The 21,233-nt window shown below is 37.4% G+C and overlaps 1 protein-coding gene and 2 long non-coding RNA genes across 3 annotated transcripts in view; 2 read left to right on the top strand and 1 right to left on the bottom strand.

Moving 5' to 3' along the window:
- Positions 1–1,506, top strand: part of LOC140012529 (uncharacterized) — a 30,594-nt gene extending 29,088 nt beyond the window's left edge. The window contains exon 2 of the long non-coding RNA XR_011819701.1: positions 978–1,506. This is a non-coding gene — a long non-coding RNA (uncharacterized lncRNA). The remainder of the gene's footprint in view (positions 1–977) is intronic.
- A 622-nt stretch (positions 1,507–2,128) lies between these two features.
- On the top strand, positions 2,129–3,096 carry LOC140012483 (uncharacterized). Its single transcript, XR_011819642.1, has 2 exons — positions 2,129–2,487; positions 2,677–3,096. It is a non-coding gene; the product is annotated as an uncharacterized lncRNA (long non-coding RNA).
- A 13,711-nt stretch (positions 3,097–16,807) lies between these two features.
- LOC113736635 (protein FAR1-RELATED SEQUENCE 5-like) lies at positions 16,808–20,237 on the bottom strand. The gene is made up of 6 exons (XM_072062094.1): positions 18,125–20,237; positions 17,921–18,001; positions 17,682–17,753; positions 17,409–17,516; positions 17,227–17,295; positions 16,808–17,098 (listed from the first exon to the last, which is right to left on the bottom strand). Exons 1-6 carry the CDS (start codon positions 20,195–20,197, stop codon positions 17,027–17,029), a joined length of 2,475 nt encoding a protein of 824 aa, XP_071918195.1. The 5' UTR covers positions 20,198–20,237; the 3' UTR covers positions 16,808–17,026.
- Positions 20,238–21,233: the final 996 nt, after the last annotated feature.

The raw sequence follows: 21,233 nt of genomic DNA, 5'->3' as shown, positions 1-21,233 counted from the left end.
ATTGTGTCTATTCCAATATGAGATTAATGTTCATTTCTTGTACCAAAACATAAATCCAATGAAAAAGTATTTAGAAATACTATCTAAAACTCTTCCATTTAGCACAAAAGAATTTTGAATTATACTTCTACAAGTGGTCAGACATGAGATAACTCCTCTTCCATAAGAGGTGGTAAATTCTTATAGGTATTCACCATTTTTTCATACTTCAAGTATATACGCATTTGCTATTGTTGTGAGCATTCTCTGTTATGGGAGCAATCATATAATAAATAAAGTATAGCCATCTGTATTCAAGATACCATGATAATATTAAATCTAAAAATCACTTGCCCAAATGCTTAGAGATCAATCATTTGGTACTTAAAGGATGTCTCTATACGGATCAATCTAATGAACTTGACCATCTTATCAAGCACCAATATACTAATTTAGAAGTTTCAGACATCATGTATATGAGGTTTACTACTTCTCATATTGAAGCGGCATAGTATATGCTAGTCTAACCGTATTAACAATGCCTTTTCTTGTTAATATTTCGACTAGTAATATTTAAGAATAAACTTATTTATAATTGAATGAATCTCACCATTATAACTCTATGATTTCATTGATTAGGTTTGCTCTAAGAGTTTTATCATACTTATATAAATGTAAGCAATCCATATGATAAAAATATAATTTATTATAACATTAATGGTTCAATTACACATTAAACCCTGGAAGGTAATTGACCTTAGACTTAATATTTGCTCAAACACTTATTCAACAACTGACCTCATTTATTTTCTATTTTTTTCTCGAGCTTTGGTGCACAACTATTAGGTTTATGAGTAAAGGATTATATTTTACATTGGTTCGAAAGATGGAGAAAGAACACTTAATATGTAATGGTCCGAAACCTAATAGTTTAAAGTTTTATATCAGAATTGAGTTTCTGACTTTACATATTGAATTTTTTGATGGGCTATCTCCAGGTGTTCCTCCCTAACAAGTGGTATCAGAGTTTCAGATTGCTAGATTGAGCTACTCATGGGCAAGTGGATTATTTTAGGAATTGATCTGGTGAAAATTCTCTTATTGGTGGTGAATCAAAGTGCTAAGGAGTTTGGTTGATATTGGACCAGGAGCGCCATGGGTTTGGCCGAGGATCGAATTGTCCTTAGACCAAGGAGCCAAGAGTTGGTAGGGGTTCGGAATCCATTTTGGATATTGAAGAATAGTGGATCCATGATTAGAAGAAAAGGTGGCCTTCGGTGTTAAGGTGGGTTTGCGTTGAGTAGTAATGTGAGTTCAGAGAAGAGCCATTAAACTTGGGTTTAATATGAGGGGTTACTCATAAAGGAAAAGATTTGTTAGATTTATGAATAAAGGATTATGTCTCACATTGAATCGAAAGATGGAGAAAGAGCACTTAATATATAAATAAGGGTTCGAGACTTAATAGCTTAAGTTTTTGGATCAGAATTGGATTCTTGATTTATATATTGAATTATTTGATGAGCACTCTCGAAGCGTTTCTCCCTAACAACAACAACCGATGAAATGAATCCCATTTATTTTAGTAAGGTGCCAAACATGCAGCACCATTTTTCCTCGTCTATTTTAGTGTCTAGATGCCTGAATATCCAGTGAAAATCACGTGTAGATTTGGCTCAAGACACAGGCACGGTTGGCCGTCCACAAATGTAACGCTCGAGCTGGAAAATTGGACTTTGGCAATTTGTCCGTTCTTCCATGTCAGTGTAGTTAGTACTATCTGTATACAAGTAAATGTTTTCGCACTAATTGCTATGGCCGATTGTGGCCTTTTGTCAACAAATTTGTATAGTTTTCTCCCCAAATGCTACGGCTTATTGTGATCTTTTGTCAACGAAGTCACTAATGACTTTTGACAAATCCTTCATCTGAATTGTCTTGGACCAATCTGGGAAGGTGGTGGCCATGAATTATATTCTTGACCAATTCAATAAGTGCCTCATGCCACGCGTGAGGATGTCTAGAAATTAGGTAGCTTGTTATATTATCTAGGATAATGTGGATGAAATTATTACTAAATTGTTTTGTTAAGTGAACTAAATGTAGACTTTTCTAACGGTGGCTAGGCAAGCCCTATAAAGAAGTTTCTTAGAACCCGTTTAGCAAAAGGTTGAAACATTCACTACCCAACAATTAACAAAGCAACGCTGATCAAATCCCCATTCCAATGTAGGCTGCCAATTCTTTCCTATCCAAACACATTAAAATAATTTTAGATGGACCCTGACGCACAATAATTGAGGATGGACATGTCCCACAACTCTACGGAAGCACAATGAGCACAATAATTGCACCTAATAGCACGATCAACTCTCACTCTTTACTCTTCTCAGTCTATATAAGAGCCTATCCAAAAGCCCAAGCGATTTCAAATCAGAACGCTAACTTTTGGAAGACCAGGAATCATGGCAATCAACAAGATTGGTGCAATGGCTATTCTTTTTTGTGGTATGTACAATTCTATTCTTTTGTTAAACCTGTTGGGGCAGTTTCAAAAAATAAAAAGAGAAGTACTCATCCCATCTACATATATATACGTACACACACATAAGGATGATTTTTCAAAATATCTGCACTCACCCCTCTTAAAAGGTTTGGTTTGCACATGATTTAAAATGATTTTGGTACTGAAAACAGGAATGATTCTTCTGGGGGCAAATATTGAAGTCAAGGCTGTCAGGCATGGGCTTCTCAGGCCCTGCCCACGAAATTGCATAGGGGGCACCGTGTACAAGATCTGTAATGGAACGAAGACCTACACAGACTGCACCAATTGTTGCGTCTCCGACGGCTGCACTCTTTACTTTGAGGATGGAAGTTCACTATATTGTGATTGGCCTTATGCTAAATATTAATTCCATGATTGGTGTTTGTGCTTTAGACAGCCAATATCAGGCTAAACGAGTACTAAATAATGGGAAAAATATGTCCCTTTTAGTTTGTATTTCAGTTTCCACGAGAGTGGAATGTAACTATGTAGTATATCAGTGATTCATAAGACAGTGAATCATGTTCAATAAAATGGAAGTATATAAATGAGTATTTTTCTTACAAGAAGCAACGTGTCATACATAGTCAAATTCATGATACACCACCTAGAATGACTAGTTAGATCTCGGGATACGGGGCAGGAGCGGTCCTCAGAAGGACCGCTCCTGAACGGTCCCCTCACAGAAAGAAAGGTAAGGCCAGAAATAAACCACGTCAAAAGGCTTCAGTTTGGCCCAAAACGACGTCGTTTTATTAAGTGAGACAATAAAAAAAATGGTTATGCTCTGCTGACCGTAACGGCAAGAAACGGAACGTTATGACCACTAGTAAGCAAAGTCCCGCCCAAACCAAAATGAAAAGCGGCACTTAGACTCCCACCCAAACCAGACGAAGCAGTTGCATGCGAAAAGCCACGAAGGGAGAAATAAGAGGGGAAAATACGAGATTGGCAACACTCTCCGGCGTGACATTGCGAAAAGCTGTGGAAGTGCAACATTGGATACTGAAAAAATAGCAAGGAGAAGCAAGAAGCGGTGGAGTGGTGGACAAATTTCTGGTGATTCGGATTTGTTATAAGAAGAAGAAAGGTGAACCCAAGGTTGAAGAGCGGAAGATCGTAGGCGCGGGAGTAGTGAATGACCGAAAACCAGTCAGGTATTCAAATTTTTTTGAGGCCTACGATGATGCAGTAACATGTGTGATTTGACATGCTTGTTGAAGGACCTTACTTGTGGATGTTGTTGGCGTACAGTAGGATGATCGCTTAGAGGGATATCACGTGAGCACAATTTTGTGTATAGTAATGAGTAAGTGCAGCATGATAGGAGTATTATAAGTTAGTTTTTGAGCATGACAAGTGAGAGTGGGAAAGAAGGGGGAAATCGTGCGGCACAACTGCTTGAGAAAATGTGTGCATGGGTTCGATAGTTAGTATTGAAAAAATGGATGCAGATTATAATTGAAAAAATGTTATCATGAAATTGGGATGGCGTTTTTGGGTCTTGAATGGTGTAAGTTTATTGTATTAGTTCGTGTGCACGAACACAGTGTTGGATAATTGTTACATGTTGTGGTTGAACAGGTACATAGAAATAATAGAGTTCAAATGTTTTGTACTGAGTTGTGCGTCTCATAGTTGCTAATGAAAATGTTATTTTGAAATTGGGATGGCGTTTTTGGGTCTTGAATAGTGTAAGTTTATTGTATTAGTTCGTGTGCACGAACACAGTGTTGGATAATTGTTACATGTTGTGGTTGAACAGGTACATAGAAATAATAGAGTTCAAATGTTTTGTACTGAGTTGTGCGTCTCATAGTTGCTAATGAAAATGTTATTTTGAAATTGGGATGGCGTTTTTGGGTCTTGAATAGTGTAAGTTTATTGTATTAGTTCGTGTGCACGAACACAGTGTTGGATAATTGTTACATGTTGTGGTTGAACAGGTACATAGAAATAATAGAGTTCAAATGTTTTGTACTGAGTTGTGCGTCTCATACTTGCTAATGAAAATGTTATTTTGAAATTGAGATGTCGTATTTGTGTCTTGATTGGTGTAAGTTTATTGTATTAGGGCATGTGCATTAACACAGTGTTGGATAATTGTTACATGTTGTGGTTTAACAGGTACAGAGAAATAACAGAGTTTTAATGTTTTGTACTCAGTTGTGCTTCTCATATTTTCTTTTACATTGATGTTACAGGTTATTGGTTTACTTGCATAAAGAGAGACAAGTTTCTAGGTTGGAAGTGAATGAGTGCGAGAGTAGGTTATAAGTTGGCAATATGAGACAGACGGAATAACAAATCATGAGGTTTAGCATAGTTAGTGTGGAATAACGGTTAAGAATCTTACTAGTTATTGTAGGTGCACATCATGTTGGATAGTCATTACACGCAGTCATTTAATAGTGACACTAGGAGAAGTGCACTGTAAAATTGGATGAACAATGACGTAAAATTGTTTAACGGGTTTGTTGCTTCATTCATATTGTTGAAGAGGGTGATAAATAAAGGAGAATGTGATTGAATTGAACTTGATAGGCAGGGGAATAGATTATGAAATGACTAAATGAGGGATAATTAACCAGAAAATTTGGTATTGAGACAAACAAATTGTGAAAAGGAAGATTACTTGTACAATAATTGTTGTGGTTGGACATCATCTTTGATAGTTGTTACACGTAATAGATCAGAAGTTACAATAATAGAACTGGTCTATAGAATTTCATGAAGATACTATAAATTTGGATGGCCCCTTATTCTACTGCATTGGTATTGTACAGTAGCATAATAAATAGAAGAAGAAATTGATGGATGAAGTACAATCTGATAGGTAGAACAACAGATTATGTAGATTAGTGGCAGTTGGAATAAATAACAAACTGTGAAGAATGAGTTACTGAGTGTGAGAAAAAATGTTACAGGTTGTACTATAACTAGCGTGACTAATATTTGATGCTCATATATTATGTTTAGCAGTACTTCATGATATGTTCTGACTGTGGTTGGAAAAAAAATTTTGGAACTGAAGTGCAATATGTTTGTTAAAAACATTAGTTTACAATGGCAAGAACGCGAGCAGGAAGCACACTTCAGGAAGCAGACAGAGAAGAACTCGCCGAAACAAGTGGTGGTACAGAACACGGTGCAGCACCCACTTCATCGAATAGGTAAGTGGCCAGTGCTTGCGTAAGGTCTTGGCCGGTTAGACTTGGCATCATTATTCAGCATTACAATGTTGACTGTTCAGGGGAAGGATGAGAAGGAAAAGAAGTAGTAAAAGGAATGATCGTTTAGGTGGGGAGGAAGAACTGATTACAGCGGGAACAAGCGAGGTCGCAGAACCAGTCCCACCATTGAATCCATGGATGAAGTTCAGGTAAGATTATTGAATATGAGGGAAAAATAATGGTACTAAATAGCACATATAACTTTGGAGTTTTGAATGTGGACAGGAAAGAGTATCAACACACGGTTTCGGCGAAGGGTGTTAAGCTGACTGAGGTATGCTGTCCTAGCAAAATAAACTGAAGAATCATTGAACCGATGGGGTGCCTAAGGGAAAAATAGTGAAACGAGCAATTATTTTGTGTTTAGTCTAACGTGTTTTTTGATTTTATTTATTCAATGCAGTACAATGACATTGTCCGGGCAGCATATAATAAGTTGAGTGAGGAAGAAATGAGGAAGCGAAAGGAGGAATATTTGAAAGAGAAAGAAGAGTATGAGAAAGAAATGGAACGTCTAGGAAAGCCGATATTGCGAAAAACACGGGTTCAAATCAAGGTAAATACACGGCATGATTCATCAAACATTTAATGAAACTTATATTAGTCTAATGCATATATCTAAAAAATGGTGTAGAATCAGAAGTACACTATCCGATGCTCGCCAAAGCAGATGTCAAGTTTAGTTTCACGAATCGATGAAACTAAGAAGCAGCAGATTAGAGACATAGGATTTGGAGGGCTGCTAGACATACAGTGTCACTGGATTCCTAGTGGCATAGCTACCTGGCTTGTTGACAACTTTAATCCGACATTGAGCAGTTTAAATGTTGGTGGAGATGGTGTGCTACCTTTAACGTCAAAGGATATCAATTTAATCCTGGGGATCCCGAACGAAGGTCCCATTCCAGTTGAAGACACCGATACAACCGAGGTTGGGGGAAGTGGACCAAGTCGTAGGACATACAAATGGAATGAGCTCCCAAATGAGTTGGTAGCCATGAATGCAGGGGAAGAATTCTTAAGACTATTCGTGGCATTTTGTTGTGGATGTCTACTGGCTCCAACCACTAGAGCCGAGCACAAAATAAAGGTTTGGAACTGTACGCAATTGGTTGATAGGGTAGCCAGATTGAACTGGGCTGAGTATGTGAGGATCGTACTATGCAATAAGGTGCTAGAGGTGCAAAAGAAAAGTGAAAAGCAGCACCAATACGTTGGCGGTTGTATCTTCGTTCTGCTGGTAAGATTAGATAGTTGTAGTCATGACGAAAATATGCTCTAATTGTTACACAGTGCACCAGAGAGTCAATTAGTTTTGCGAGCCTTCATAACTACTGTCTGTATTTCCACATTTTATCAAATTCAGTGCGATGGATTGATTAGATTATGCTCAAATGAATGCGTCTACGATGATGTTTTAACAGTGTGGTCAAGTTTATCTACAGTTGAATTAATTACTGTATTGTATTGCAGATTCATTATCTTGATCGGGTACAAATACTGAAGCATAAAGTGTCGAGGACTACTCCGCGAGCTAAGGCATGGACAGATGCTCTGATCTCTGAAAGGGATGCACTTGAGATTAAAAATCTTGGAGCTTATGGAAAAGGAAAACTGGTAAAATGTTATATATTATTGATCTCATTTCATATAAAAGGTAGTGGTCTATGTATTGCGTGGCTTTTCTATTGAAATGGTTGGTTTAATTTGTTGTTAAAGATTGGACAACATGATCCGGAAGATAATGAATATGATGGGCAGAGTACTGAACTACCCCCTGATTTGGTAGGAATGCTGATGAACAGCGGGCACGCCGATATCGGTGTAAGTGGGTCTGTTCCATGATTTAATGAAATTTGTTGTTTGATTAGACGTAATTACTGCATATTGTAAGCAACGTTATTGGTTATTGATAGGCCTATCAACTTCATTCATGTTGTAGTATTGGGAAGATATGTGATACCAATCCCAATATTACATCCCTCTCGAGAGAGTTATTAAAAATTAAGTCACATGAATGGAAATACAGAAATATAGTGATCTCTTGGCCAATCATGTTATAAATGTATGAAGTTTCAATGATCCCGGGTGATCATTTTATTTTTTAGTATATAAGTTACAGTTATAGAACCTATGGCCGCAATTCAAATGTTAAATTAAGAACCTTTGCGTAAATGTACTATTGTATATGCCTGTATTGTATGAAATTGTTGAGAGCATGTGGCTCATTTATGGATTGATAATTTCATCATCTAACTGCAGGCTGAGCTAAATGAGCTGTATAACATTGCTGTTAGTAGCCAACGAAGGATATTGAAGATTGCAGAAATCCTCTCCTCTCAGCCGAGAGCAAAAGCTTCCACTTCTGGGACTGAAGCATTGGACAAAGGAAAAAAACCTGTACAGGAGGACTATACAATGCACAAGAGTCCTGATACCGAAGAAGAGCCGGAATTTCAATCTGCCGAAGAAGGGGCAGACGACGAGGATGATGATGCTGAAGAAATTGATGCGGAAGGGTCTGATGAAGACGAGCATAATGCAGCGCAGGCCGAGAAAGACGATGCCAATACGAGGACAAATATTGAAGGTATCCAAGATCCAGAGCTGAATGAAGATGTAATGGACATGGAGAATCCAATTCCTACCTCTTCAGTCGTACCCGATAACAGCAGTCGCGGATTGGAACAAGGAACCACCATGACAACAACTGCGCAAGGAAGCATTATACAGCTTCAAGAGCAAGAGCAGGAGCAATACAGGTCAAACGTCATAGAACCTGCCGAAGAGGGTCAATGTACGGTGCAACCACCTTTGCACGCCAGTGCATCGACGTCACATCTGCTTGAGCAAGAAATGCCACGAAAGTTGCGATCATATGGTCGAAAGCGGAAAGGTTGGTATACTGTTATTATTCATAAGGTTGTAATTCATGTACTATGACTGTAACATCTATTATCATATACGGTAACTTTGTTTATACCATCATGATGCTACGTACACGGGTCTGAACTCTGGCTTGTCATCATCGAAAACTTGTTAAGCATACTGTCATACCCTGTCCGATATGAAACACATATGAAGTTGATGTAACAAACGTAATTAGGCATATTATGAAAGTATGACTTTATTAATGTTAAGAAGTTAGTGTGTTTCGAAAAATGTTAGTTACATTGCAGTGGAAAAATGTTACAAAATAGTTATTGAAAAGTTACAGTGTGTTTAAAAATTGTTACCAAAAAATGTGGAAACTTATAGATTAAAAGTTAGTATGTTTGAAGAATGTTTACAGTGTGCTTGAAGTTTGTCACGAAATAGTAACCTGAAAGTTACAGTTTGCTCTATTGAATACACAACTCCATATTCGCGGATCGTTAGTCACGGAATTTATTTTACATTATTGTACAATAGTTACCGGAAAGCTATTTCATAATTAATGCAGGTGATGTAATTGAAGAATTTTAGTTACGAAGTGTTTGTAACTTGTTACATGAGTGATGATTTAGATGAAAGTTGAATGTTATTGGAGACTGTTAGTCATTATAATTAATAGATAAGTTACAGTTTCCAAAATTCAAACATAACTCCATATTAAATGATTGCTGTTTAAATGTGTGTTTGTAGGTTGATACTCACTTATTTATTGGTCAAAGTGCATTTGAAAACTCTTAGAAACGGTTAGTTTAGCATACTGTTATGGTGTGATTGAAGTCTGTTACAAATTAGTTATTGAGAAGTTAGTGTGTTTGAAAATTTATCACAACTGTTTGAAAAGTGTTAGTTACAGTGTGTTTGAAGAGTTGTACAAATAGTTCTTATGACAGTTACATTGCATTTAGTGAATTATCGATTGGTGTTTGATGACTGCTAATTGCATTGTGTCTGAAGAATGAAGCAAAATACCTTATAATTTGTTAGACGACAACAAATGAATGTCATATGAAATGCATGTTATTTGTCTTTTGTAGGAGGCCTTGACGTTGAGGTGAAGCACAAGTCTACACGTGCAACAAAGAAGAGCACTGTTCTGCGGTCAGCAGAGTTCATTCTACCAGCACCTGTGACAGTTAGCCTATACGAAAAAAATGTTGCTGCATATGCATGGGATCGGGACCAAAATCCCAAGTAAGATTCTTGACAAAACTATTAATTCGATCTTGTGATCCATTCACTACAATAAGTACGCGTGTGGTTCATAAGAAGATGGCATAGAAAAATAGATTGAATATGGATGAGATTGGAGTTCATATACATTAGTCAGATTTTCGTGTTTTGGAGTAGGAGTAATAATTATTAGTAAATCGTTTAATTGTGTCCTGGATGTGATAGGGACATACTTGTTCAAATGTATCAATTTTCGCTGACTCGGCTTGACTTGAAGACTATGGAAAATGGCATGCATGTGTCTAATCGGGTCAGTAGTTCATTACTTTTAGTCAAAAAGTTTGATTATGTATCTATTGATTGGAATAGTCATACGTAAACTCACCCAAGCAACACTCAATTATATGTTTTGATCACCATTTGCCATTGATTAGGTGATTGATATGTTTGCCCGTCTCATGAATTGGGGTGGAAGAACTGCCAAAATTAGGAAGCTTGAACGCTACATCGTAGAACCTGTTGCAGTTGTGAGTTTGAAATTTGGATTGCATCCTACAGTTGTGTTAAAGATGCTCATCATCATATCTGAATTGGTATTACGATCCAACACACCATTATTAATGTCTTCTATGCACCTTTCACTCGGCTATGTTATTGGTTGCAGGAAGGAATTTTAAAAATGGGAAAATTCGACAAGCTCTCTGATGCCAGCTTATCTGCTAAGCTTCTAAAGCTCTTCAAGGTTCGCAATAACAATACGGGGGTTGATCCTGCAAATTGTGATTGGGTATGCAATTATCAGTTTTAATCCAAAACTTCTTATGTGACTGTTAAACATTCAAAACATAGTCATACTCGGTTATGTAGAATGACCTGTCTGACCTTTTTCATACCTCATTTGGCGCAGATACTTGTGCCAGTATGCATAGAGGGGTCTTGGTTTGTCTACAGCTTCGGTGTCTCAGAGAAAGAAGTGCACGTGCTAGACCCTGATAGCAGTCAAGCAAAGAGCAAAGACATTAGTGTACTGAATCGACTGGTATGTTGGACAAATTGCTAAATGCATTACACGACATGACAGTGACACATTAGTGGATTGTAATCAGTTTTACATAATCTTTGGTGATATAGAAACGTTCACTGGGTTTGGTTGTGGCGGCAAAGTTTGGCAAGGAAATTGACTTCTCCAGTTTCGGATTTTCTGTTGCCGATGTCCCTCATCACTCACCCAACAAAGTGTAAATAGTTTGACTTCTCCTGTCATTATTGTTAGAGCGTGTACTAAGTTTTTTGTCCAACATATATACCATAACTGACTAATGAGAAGACAACGTGACCAGGTGTGACAGTGGTGTTTTCGTTATGACATTCCTAGAGCATTGGAGCGGAAGGTTGGCTGTTCGGCTTACACAGGTATTACAATTGATATTCCTTTTCTCCCTACAATCCATCTGAAATTGATTTAATGCTTGTTACCTCGGCACTCAACTATGCTAATTCCTACCTCTTGTGCTGATAGGAAAATGTTGGCAAGTATCGAGTGCTGTACACAGCTCGATTGTGTAACTCAGCGGCGAACTCAAAGTTTCCGGACAGCTTCGCAAACCTGCAAGTACCTAAACGGGCGCAGTTGAATGTTGGTAATGCCTGATTTATAAGTATTCATGACTGGGAGAGAAAGAAATTCACAAAATTGCATTTGACGTGCTTTTGTATATTATTACATGTGTATTACAGCTTTTGGATTGCTGTAACTAATTTTATTATGGAGTCTACTCAGAAGGACCTTTCTTTTGAGACAGTAGTTTTGTTTTTCTGGAGACATTAGCATCAATACTGATTAGCAATTTTTATCGTGGTGCTGTTTATTTATCATTTGTGGCCATAAATTCTGAATTTAATTCAGATTTTCTATTGACACTAGAATAATGTCAGTAATAACATTAACGGAGCATTAATTGGTTCAATTGTGTCGTGAATCTATGGTTCAAAGATGCTCGTCGTGACTCTGTGCCAACTATACTAGAACCTACATTGAACAATGTGTAACTATAGAACAAGCGCCCAATTAGTTTGTTGCAAAATTAGTTATTGAAAAGTTACAGTTTGAAAATTAATACAAAACTTTCATATATAACTGCTGGTAGTTACAAAGTGTTTGTAGGTTGTTAGTCAAGAATTATTGGGAAGTTACAGTGTTTTGTATGACTGCAACAAAATAGTTATTTGGGAAGTTACAGTTTGAAAATTAATACAAAACTTCATATTTGAAAACTGTTAGTTACGATGTGTTTGTACGTTGTTACAAAATAGTTTTGGGAAAGTTATAGTGTGTTCGTAGAATGTTACAGAATAGTTAGTTGGGAAGTTGCAGTTTGAAAATTAATATAAAACTCCATATTTGAAAACTGTTAATTACAAAGTGTTTGTAGGTTGTTACAAAATAGTTTTTTAAAAGTTACAGTGTGCTCGCTAAGTATTACAAAATAGTTAGTTGGAAAGTTGCAATTTGAAAATTAATACAAAAGTCCATATTTGAAGTCTGTTGGTTACGAAGTGTTTGTAAATTATTACAAAATAGTTATTGGGAAGTTACAGTATGTTCGAAAACCGTTACAAAACAGTTACTCGCAAGGGGATAGTTTGAAAATTTTTACAAAACTCCATATTTGAAAATTGACATTTTTTACGAAGTATTTGTAGGTTGTTACAAAATAGTTATTGGGAAGTTGAATGTTAATAAAGACTATTACAAAATGCTTCAATGGGAAGTTAGAGTGTGAAAATTAATACAAAACTCCATGTTTGATGATTGCATGCTATAGTGTGCTTATAGGTTGTGTCAGTGTAGTTATTGTGACAAATGACGAATGACATTCAAATAAAATAGTTTATTTGAACACACTCGAAAATGGCATGCATGTGTCGAATCGGGTCAGTAGTTTATTACATTTATTCAAAAAATTTGATTATCAATTTATTTATTGGATTAGTGATACGTAAACCCAATTGTAACAGTCAATTACATGTTTTGAGTTTTGTGTATGTCTTAAAAAAACATGTTACTTATTCTATACTTACTAATTGTCCAGAATTTAGTTACTAGCTTATATCGTTTCTTGCCGGACTCGGGGCAGGGACGGTTGCAGGTGCAACCGTCCCTGACAAATTTCCTCTTCATCAACAGCGCGTAACTTCTTTTGTTCACCGTGTAACTTTTTTTCCACTGGTTGTATTTTCACAACAGATAGTGGTGGGCCCCACACTTGACGCGGAAATCGAGTTACCACTTGTTATCTGAGCCGCACATTTTTTTGAGGTCCAATCTGGACCATGAACCGTGCATGTGTCGGTCATACTGATGGGTACTATCACATTGTGGGTCATTGAATGACCAACGCCATTCAGTTTTACACATCTGACTCTGGGCCAAAAAACTGACATTCATTGTGAGATTTTGTGCACAATATTTTGCGTATTACTGTGTATGCACAATGTCGAAATTAAGGTCACTAATGTGTAACTCAGTATTCACATCGGTACCCTTAATGTTGCAATACAGGTCTTACCATGATAAAAATTGCCCAATTGGTATTTTATTTTCTGATGCTGATTAGTGACACGACGTAACACTTATTATTTTATGTATCGATACTAAAAATATAGTTCAACAAATTTTGTCCATACGATTGACAAACTGTTCATATATTGTTACAATTCGTAAGTTATTATTTACCTCTTTGTTCGTTCTGAGTTACAACATACATAAAATTTCTGGTCGAATTTGAAATCTCCTATAGAGCATTGGAGCAGAAGGAGGTACGAACCGGTCATAGAGGTAGTAAATTTGGGTCATACACCGACCAAGGTCATAGAGTGTTACACATCTGACTCTTGGCCAAGAAACTGTTGCATAATTTGGGCTGTCATACCTCCCTGTGACAGTGTAACTGTGCATGCACACAGTGAAATGTACATGAATCTAAGGTGTAACTCTGTATCCACGTGACTCTTAAAAGTTGGTGGACAGGACCAAAATATGATAAAAGCTGCAAACATGTGTTGAAATCTGTAAACGATTGGCAACAGCACGTAACACGTATATTCACTGTCGGTACAACAAATCTGGCCTGGAAACGTAACAAAACTTATCCGACATGGTTCAGGCACTGCATGTGGGTCTACAGTCTCTTCTCCCGTGATGTACTAGTTGCCCTCATATGCGTTCGTGAAGATCTCATTATTTTAATGAGATGTTCGAGAAAGTCTCGCTACGCAATGTTTTGGGGTTCGAAACGATCATCGTAACTATTCTCAATAGATACTTAATAAAGTGTCTAAGAAATTTAATGTGTCAGTGGGAGGAATTATCGTTTCTACCAAGGGCAATAGCACAAACAAGAGAAGAGAAAAGATTCATCGAATATTAACTAGTTGTATTATTACTAGTTGTAATATCGGGGAATATTTAGTTGGAATATTATTCAGTTTTAAATAGAGCAAACGAAAAGCTGCTGATTGCAAATTCATTAGTTATAATAAATTGTAACATACAGCTAACTGGTTGTAACGCAATCCGTACATAGTGAAACGTACAGGTCACTGATGTGTAACTGTTTATCCACATGACCCTTAATATTGGTGTACAGGTCATTTCATGACAAAAGCTGCAAAATATGTTTTATTGTGTGAACAGATTTGACACAATTCAATGGCATGCATCGAACTCTACAGCTTCCACTGCCACGACAAAATTGTTTGGTCTGGAATGCGTTGTCCAGTGATATTTTACTACATTGTGAGGGTCCTGCGGACTATAAAAGGGCGCGGTTGCAGTAGTATATCCCTCAACAACAAAGATTTTTCCGTCAACCTTTCACTACTACACAAACATTTTTCATTTTCAATAACTTCACACTTCCTATTTCATTCTACCGTCTGGGTGGCAATGAACCCGTGCATGAAATTTATTATTAGTATTCTTCAACCCTCCTCTAACCTCAATTGCAGTGTCATCAATAGAGGGTTCACACTGAAATCAAGCTCTTGGGTGCCAAATAGCAGCCAGTAGGTTGCATGATGTTCGAGAAGATCTCGCTAATTTAATGAGATGTTCGAGAAGGCCTCGCTACATCAATTATTTTGGGGTTCGAATCGACCATCTCTATGTTCTCAATAGACACTTAATAAAGTGTCTAAGAAATTGTATGTGTTAGAGGGCCGGACTTATTGTTTGTGCCAAGCGCAATTGCGCAAACGAGAGAAGAGGAAAGGTTCATCGGATATTAACTAGTTGTAGTATCACTAGTTGTAATATCAGGGAATTTCTAGTTGTAATATCAGTAGATTTAACTAGATAAGACGAAAAACTGCCGTTTGCATATTCATTAGTTGTAATCAATTGTAACATATACATAACTGGTTGTAACTCAACATGTACATGGCGTAATCAAAATTTGTTGCATTTTAAATATTAGTTACCCTACTTTCAAATTACTTGTCCCAACGAAGTATCATGTTCTTCTGCGAAACTGTTACTTATTATGTGGTCATGTGGAACCAAGCCAAGCCGCCAATATCAAGTTCATTTCTGTACTGAATGAGTAATACATATTGAAGTGCCTGTAATACTATCTGTAATACTTATCGTTAATACAATTGTAAACAAATTGTCTAAATTTTAACATATAGGCAAATGACAAGGTGCCTGTACAAGAACATCAATAAGAGGTAACATCTTATTAACGTCCTGTAATTTACGTAAATACTGGTGGTAACTTCTTGTTACACAGGAAAAGTAAGGTGACTGATGAATAATTGGGTATTCACCTGACCCAATTGTTCTTGGAGTACAGGTCATGGTCGAATCAAATTCAACAATTATTTCATCCACACACTATACATTTGACTACACGTTGAGTCTATTGTCTCGTTAATAGGTGGTGTCATGCCTTCATCTACTCACCCAGGAGTACCATCCCGTGGAGAACAACATGAAATGACATAGCAAGCAGTTGGTCAAGTTGTCGGAAGAAACCATTTACTATGCATGGTCTTAAATAGGTGCTCTGTTTAAAATTTCTACCTCTTTTTTTCTATCACCTAATTCTTTATCAGTAGATCCTTCCTTTCATCCAACCAAAAAACAGTAGGTATTAGCATAGTCATGCAATCCACAAACGAAGGGTCTCATACAAGCTCACCATCAAATGTTCGGCAAAAAAGACGGAAAGTATCATTGGATCCAACAAATGCCATAAGCAAGTATGAAACACCAGATGGGAGGATTTTATATGGTACCAAACGCGAGTTCAGGAACGCTCCACTTAACACCAACAATTCTCTGGGACTAGCTGGTCACATTTTTAAAAATACCGTCAACGATCATCTACCGCATGGCTATTTCGTTATGGACCATGAACCCATATGGGAGCCTGTTCGTGAGCGAAGAATGGAATTAGAGGTATTTTGTCGCTGGCATTGCATCCGCATCCCGAGAACAAGGTCAGCGGATCTTGTTATAGGACCACAAGCCAATGATGCAAGCGTATTACACAGACTACAGCGAGAAGTTATGCAGACGGAGCGTAGGCTTCACAGGTTCCACGAGATCCAGGCCGCAAAAAAACATGGTATTGGAAAACAATTTAATGTTCAGCACATTTTAGCAGATCCCATGCTTATATCCGATCCGGACCTATCTGACTTTACTGAATCAAGCGACGATGACTTTCAAAGGTACATACCCCATTGTCTAATGCATGACGGCGTTCCCAGGTGTTGTATGGGATACAACTGATAACAAGAGATGTAGTTCAATGTTTGTTAGGGTAGCGGTAAAACTATACTCATTATAATCTCTACTCAAACAAATTGCTTACCATATTTGGATATTAATCATGATTGTTAAACAGTCGTAATTAGTTGTAACGTAACAGTAACAGATCCCTAACTGGTTGTAACCCATTGTGTACTGTTCGTTCTTCCTTTTTGTTGCATTGTAATCCACTTGTCTAAATTTGAAAAGAGTGAAACATCAATGGTGCCTGTATAACCTCGTCAATAAGTTGTAACAGCTTACTAACTGCTTGTAACGTACATATGCAGCATTCTCAAGTTGGGATAACCACTTAATGTCTCGTTCAAAATGTACAGTTACACATCATTCATCAACCTCATTTTGGGGGGAGGCGACGTCAACGCGTAGTTGCAATCCCTGTGTGTTATTTCTTCCCTGAAATGCGTAACGATGGCAAATCAGCAAATATTATTAATAAAACATATGATTAATGATATACGATGTCCAAGTCTCCAATTAATAACATTACATAAATATGTGCTGTAACGATAAAAATTTGTCACCTGAGGTGATGGTGCAAATGCATGATATGCATCAACATCACAGTGTGTTGAAATTGCCCCACGCTCCTCCTACATTATATAATATAAGTAATCGACTGTCAACAAATCATTACCAGTGCCTATATTGCTCACTTATAAAGTTAAATTGGACTAGACATTATAACAAAAATGATATATCAGACCATTAAGACATCTCTGACGGAGTTATGCTTGGAAAAAATAGAAAATCTGGGATGCATCCATTCTGTAGGGACACTTGCAGGAGGCCCCTGATTAGCGAAACGGTGGACCTTGAAATAATAAAAAATAATACGTTATTAAAGCGAGCATACATTAATTACATAATTTGCATGATTTGACAGCCTTCGGGAGCTCACCGTTACAATTAAAGAAAAAAAGGTAGCTCTATTACATGAACAAGAAGGTTTTATTTTAACTACTAAATGTATGCATACCGTTTGATTTTCATCGATATCGGGAGCAACAGCATTTGGAGGGCCATTCACTGTCTGACTCATTGAATGCGTCTACAAGTTTCGTATGGGCAAAATCATTGTATAACACAAATAAAATACGTATATCAGGAGGGATGACGGCCGTAACAACATTATCACATAATGTAACATCAATGTAACTATTTAGGCTGTTAGAAACATCCAGATAAAAGCAAGAGTCATGTCCCTTTTATACTAACCGAAACAGAGTCAGTAGATGAACGGCATCCCATAAACATGTATTCCTCAAATGAAACCGATGTCGGCTCCGATTCTGAGACCTACAGTATTGACACGGTAATAATATTATTTCATAATGAATGTTACCTAAACTTTAGTTAATAGTATAACAATAACTTAATTTTAGCATAAATGTTTCCCAAGTACCAAATTTTGATCCATACCGTAGTCTGTGTAGTCCTTGATAATCTAGATTTTCTTTTTACTCTGTCAAATTTATCGACCCAACTTCGCATCACTCTACTTTTCTTCCCACAGCCTCGTTTTTTAATGCCTCTTGCGACTACTGCCTCCCCCATTTCATTTACAATTTCAATTTTATCTCGTTCCTCCATATTCAGATTTTTTTGATTTTGCAAAGGTTGCTCTTCACTTTCTGAGAGGAGGAGCTCAACTCTCTTTGACAAATCGGATATGACAGTGATTGCTACTTTGCTGGTGTCCTCCGACATTGCTGCTCGAGTTGCGACCTTAATCATGGCTGGAGCGAGCTCCCGATAACGAGTTGAAATCATGACTTTAGGATCAGTCACAACTTCCTGTCCTCGCCGATCAAAACAGTCTCCAGCCCGAGCTCTTTTTGTCCATCGCCTCTTAATGTATTCAAGAGGAATTATTTTTATGCCCACGGTATCAAACACCTTCAACGCGTGCCCACATAAAATGCCTTCATTCTCGTATTTTTTGCAACTGCAACGTACACTTAGATCATTCCGATTGAATACTACTGTTCTTTCAGGTCCTCCATCATACCTCATGACCGTAAACTCCACAAACATCGCTGCATCTTGTTGTCTCAATATAACCATAGCTGTTGACTCACCATATTCATTTTGGAATGCAACAAATACGGTTGGTGAATACGTCTCTGATGCATGCACAAGCATAGGTGTTTGTCTTAACCCTACCATGGGGAGCTTTTGCCTCATTTCATATTCTGCGATCAGTTCATTATATCTCTTTTCATCAACCACCCGATTGAAATGTCTAAAGAACTGCACAAGGTCATGATCCAGTTTCAAATGATTTTTAATTGCTGCATTTAGGCTTTCGCTGAGTTGGGTGCTTCGCATTCCCGCGGTCCATCTTTCTTTCATCATGCACCTTGCCCATTTATCACGAATTTTGTACAACCCTGAGAGCCATTCATTATTTTCAAGATTGTGTTTCTTCACCATCGCCTCCCACACCCTATTGAATTGTTCCACTTCTTCAAACTCATACATGCAGGCACCAAACATGTATGGAAGATCACTATTTTCCTTGTAGTGATTGCCAAGATGTTTCATAAAATTACGCCTTATGTGAAACGTACATAGACCGTGAAATGTTTCAGGCATGACAATTGAAAGAGCGGCTGCCATGGCGTGATCTTGGTCGGTTAGTATGGTACTTGGATGTTTTCCGCACATTGCTTCTAAAAATGTACCAAACACCCATTTGAAAGAATCTATCGTCTCATCATACATAAGGGCAGCACCGAATATCACAATTTGCCTATGCTGGTTAAAACCCACAAATACTCCAAGTGGCCGGTATTCTTTATTTGTTTTGTAGGTTGTGTCGAATGTGACTACGTCTCCAAAAAAGTTGTAGTCAATTAACATTCCTGCATCAGCCCAAAAGATATTCGTTATCTGCTCTTCACAGTCCAGCTGTACGGCATGAAAAAAGGATGGATTCTCGAGTGTTTGCTCTTGAAAATAATTCAGCATGCTACCTGCTTCTCCATATTTCAAGCTCCTTTCCCGTCTCGTTCGAAGATATCGTTTAAGATCATCCCGAGTATATCCCACATTACCCATTCCACCTGCTTCCGTTCCCATAAGCTCATGGCTCTGTTTCAATGAAAGCCCAGCATCCTCGCTTATTTCAGCTTGGAATCCTTGAGCCACACTCACTTTTCTTTGTGATGGCATCATGTGAGCACATTGAGCAATGTGCAACTCATGATTATGCTCTAAGACAAGGTCATGCACACGGTACTTCATTGTCCCTCTAAACAACACGATAACCATCTTAGCTCCACACCCTGTTTTCATCGGCGCTCGTGTCCTCTTTGGCATCACATCACCTTCGTACTTGCGTTTCACACCTTCCTTGCAGCAACTATATCTCCTAGACGTGGTCACGCCGTCTTTATCTTTATTCAGATAGTCTTTACGTACACTGAAACCCATTTTAAAGGCATACTTGTTGTAAAACTTGTACGCATCCTCTTCACTGTTGAACTCCATTCCTAATTCAGGGGTCCCATTTTCTGCCAATTTGCTGTAATCCATTACTTCTACTCCTGCCAATTATGCATCAAACACCCTAATTTGCAACATTTCATGAATAGTATGTACATAAACGACAATATAAATGTATATTACCATTTATAATGTGTTATGAATCACACATTACTCGTATACCAAATCCTATTATTACGCTTATCAATATGATTAATGATTCACATCACCTTACTTTTACTCTAAGACAACGACATTATCTATGTACAAATACAACTCCATGTACACTAACTTATACGGACTGTAATGTATTGGTCACACGATGTAAGTCTATTTTAACTGTATGTACATCCACGCTGGTGATTATATTTTGATTCTAGATTCTTTAACTTACTGGACCTTATGTCATTCGTTAATGACAACCGCATAAACCAACTCCACATTTTCTACTTTTTCTACATTTTGAGGGCCAAACAAGTACTTTCTACTCATTGTAATATATTTCTTACATCATGTAATTGACTTACAACACAAGGTTCACCCATTTATTATTCACATATGTGTCTTTTCCTCTGTTTCACCTCATTCAACTCTGCGCCTCTATTTTATACACACTGTATGGTTAGGAGAGGGGCAAACTAATATTGCTCCATGAGCATGGACCAATTACTAGATGCACAATAATTCATATCAATTGTAATACGGTGGCTATAACATGTAACTAATTTACAACAAGATGTATATTCATTCACTTGTTAAATGTGACTTTGTTTCTCTCATCTTTCCCTAATTCTAGTCGATGGTTTACTTGAATACATAACCCTACTTTCTACTCATTGTAATATATTTCTTACATCATGTAATTGACTTACAACACAAGGTTCACCCATTTATTATTCACATATGTGTCTTTTCCTCTGCTTCACCTCATTCAACTCTACGCCTCCATTTTATACACACTATATGGTCAGGAGAGGGGCAAACTAATATTGCTCCATGAGCATGGACCAATTACTAGATGCACAATGATTCATATCAATTG

Source organism: Coffea arabica, chromosome 8e, assembly GCF_036785885.1.
Source record: "Coffea arabica cultivar ET-39 chromosome 8e, Coffea Arabica ET-39 HiFi, whole genome shotgun sequence".
Lineage (NCBI taxonomy): Eukaryota > Viridiplantae > Streptophyta > Magnoliopsida > Gentianales > Rubiaceae > Coffea > Coffea arabica.
This window is presented reverse-complemented; position numbering and strand designations above follow the sequence as displayed.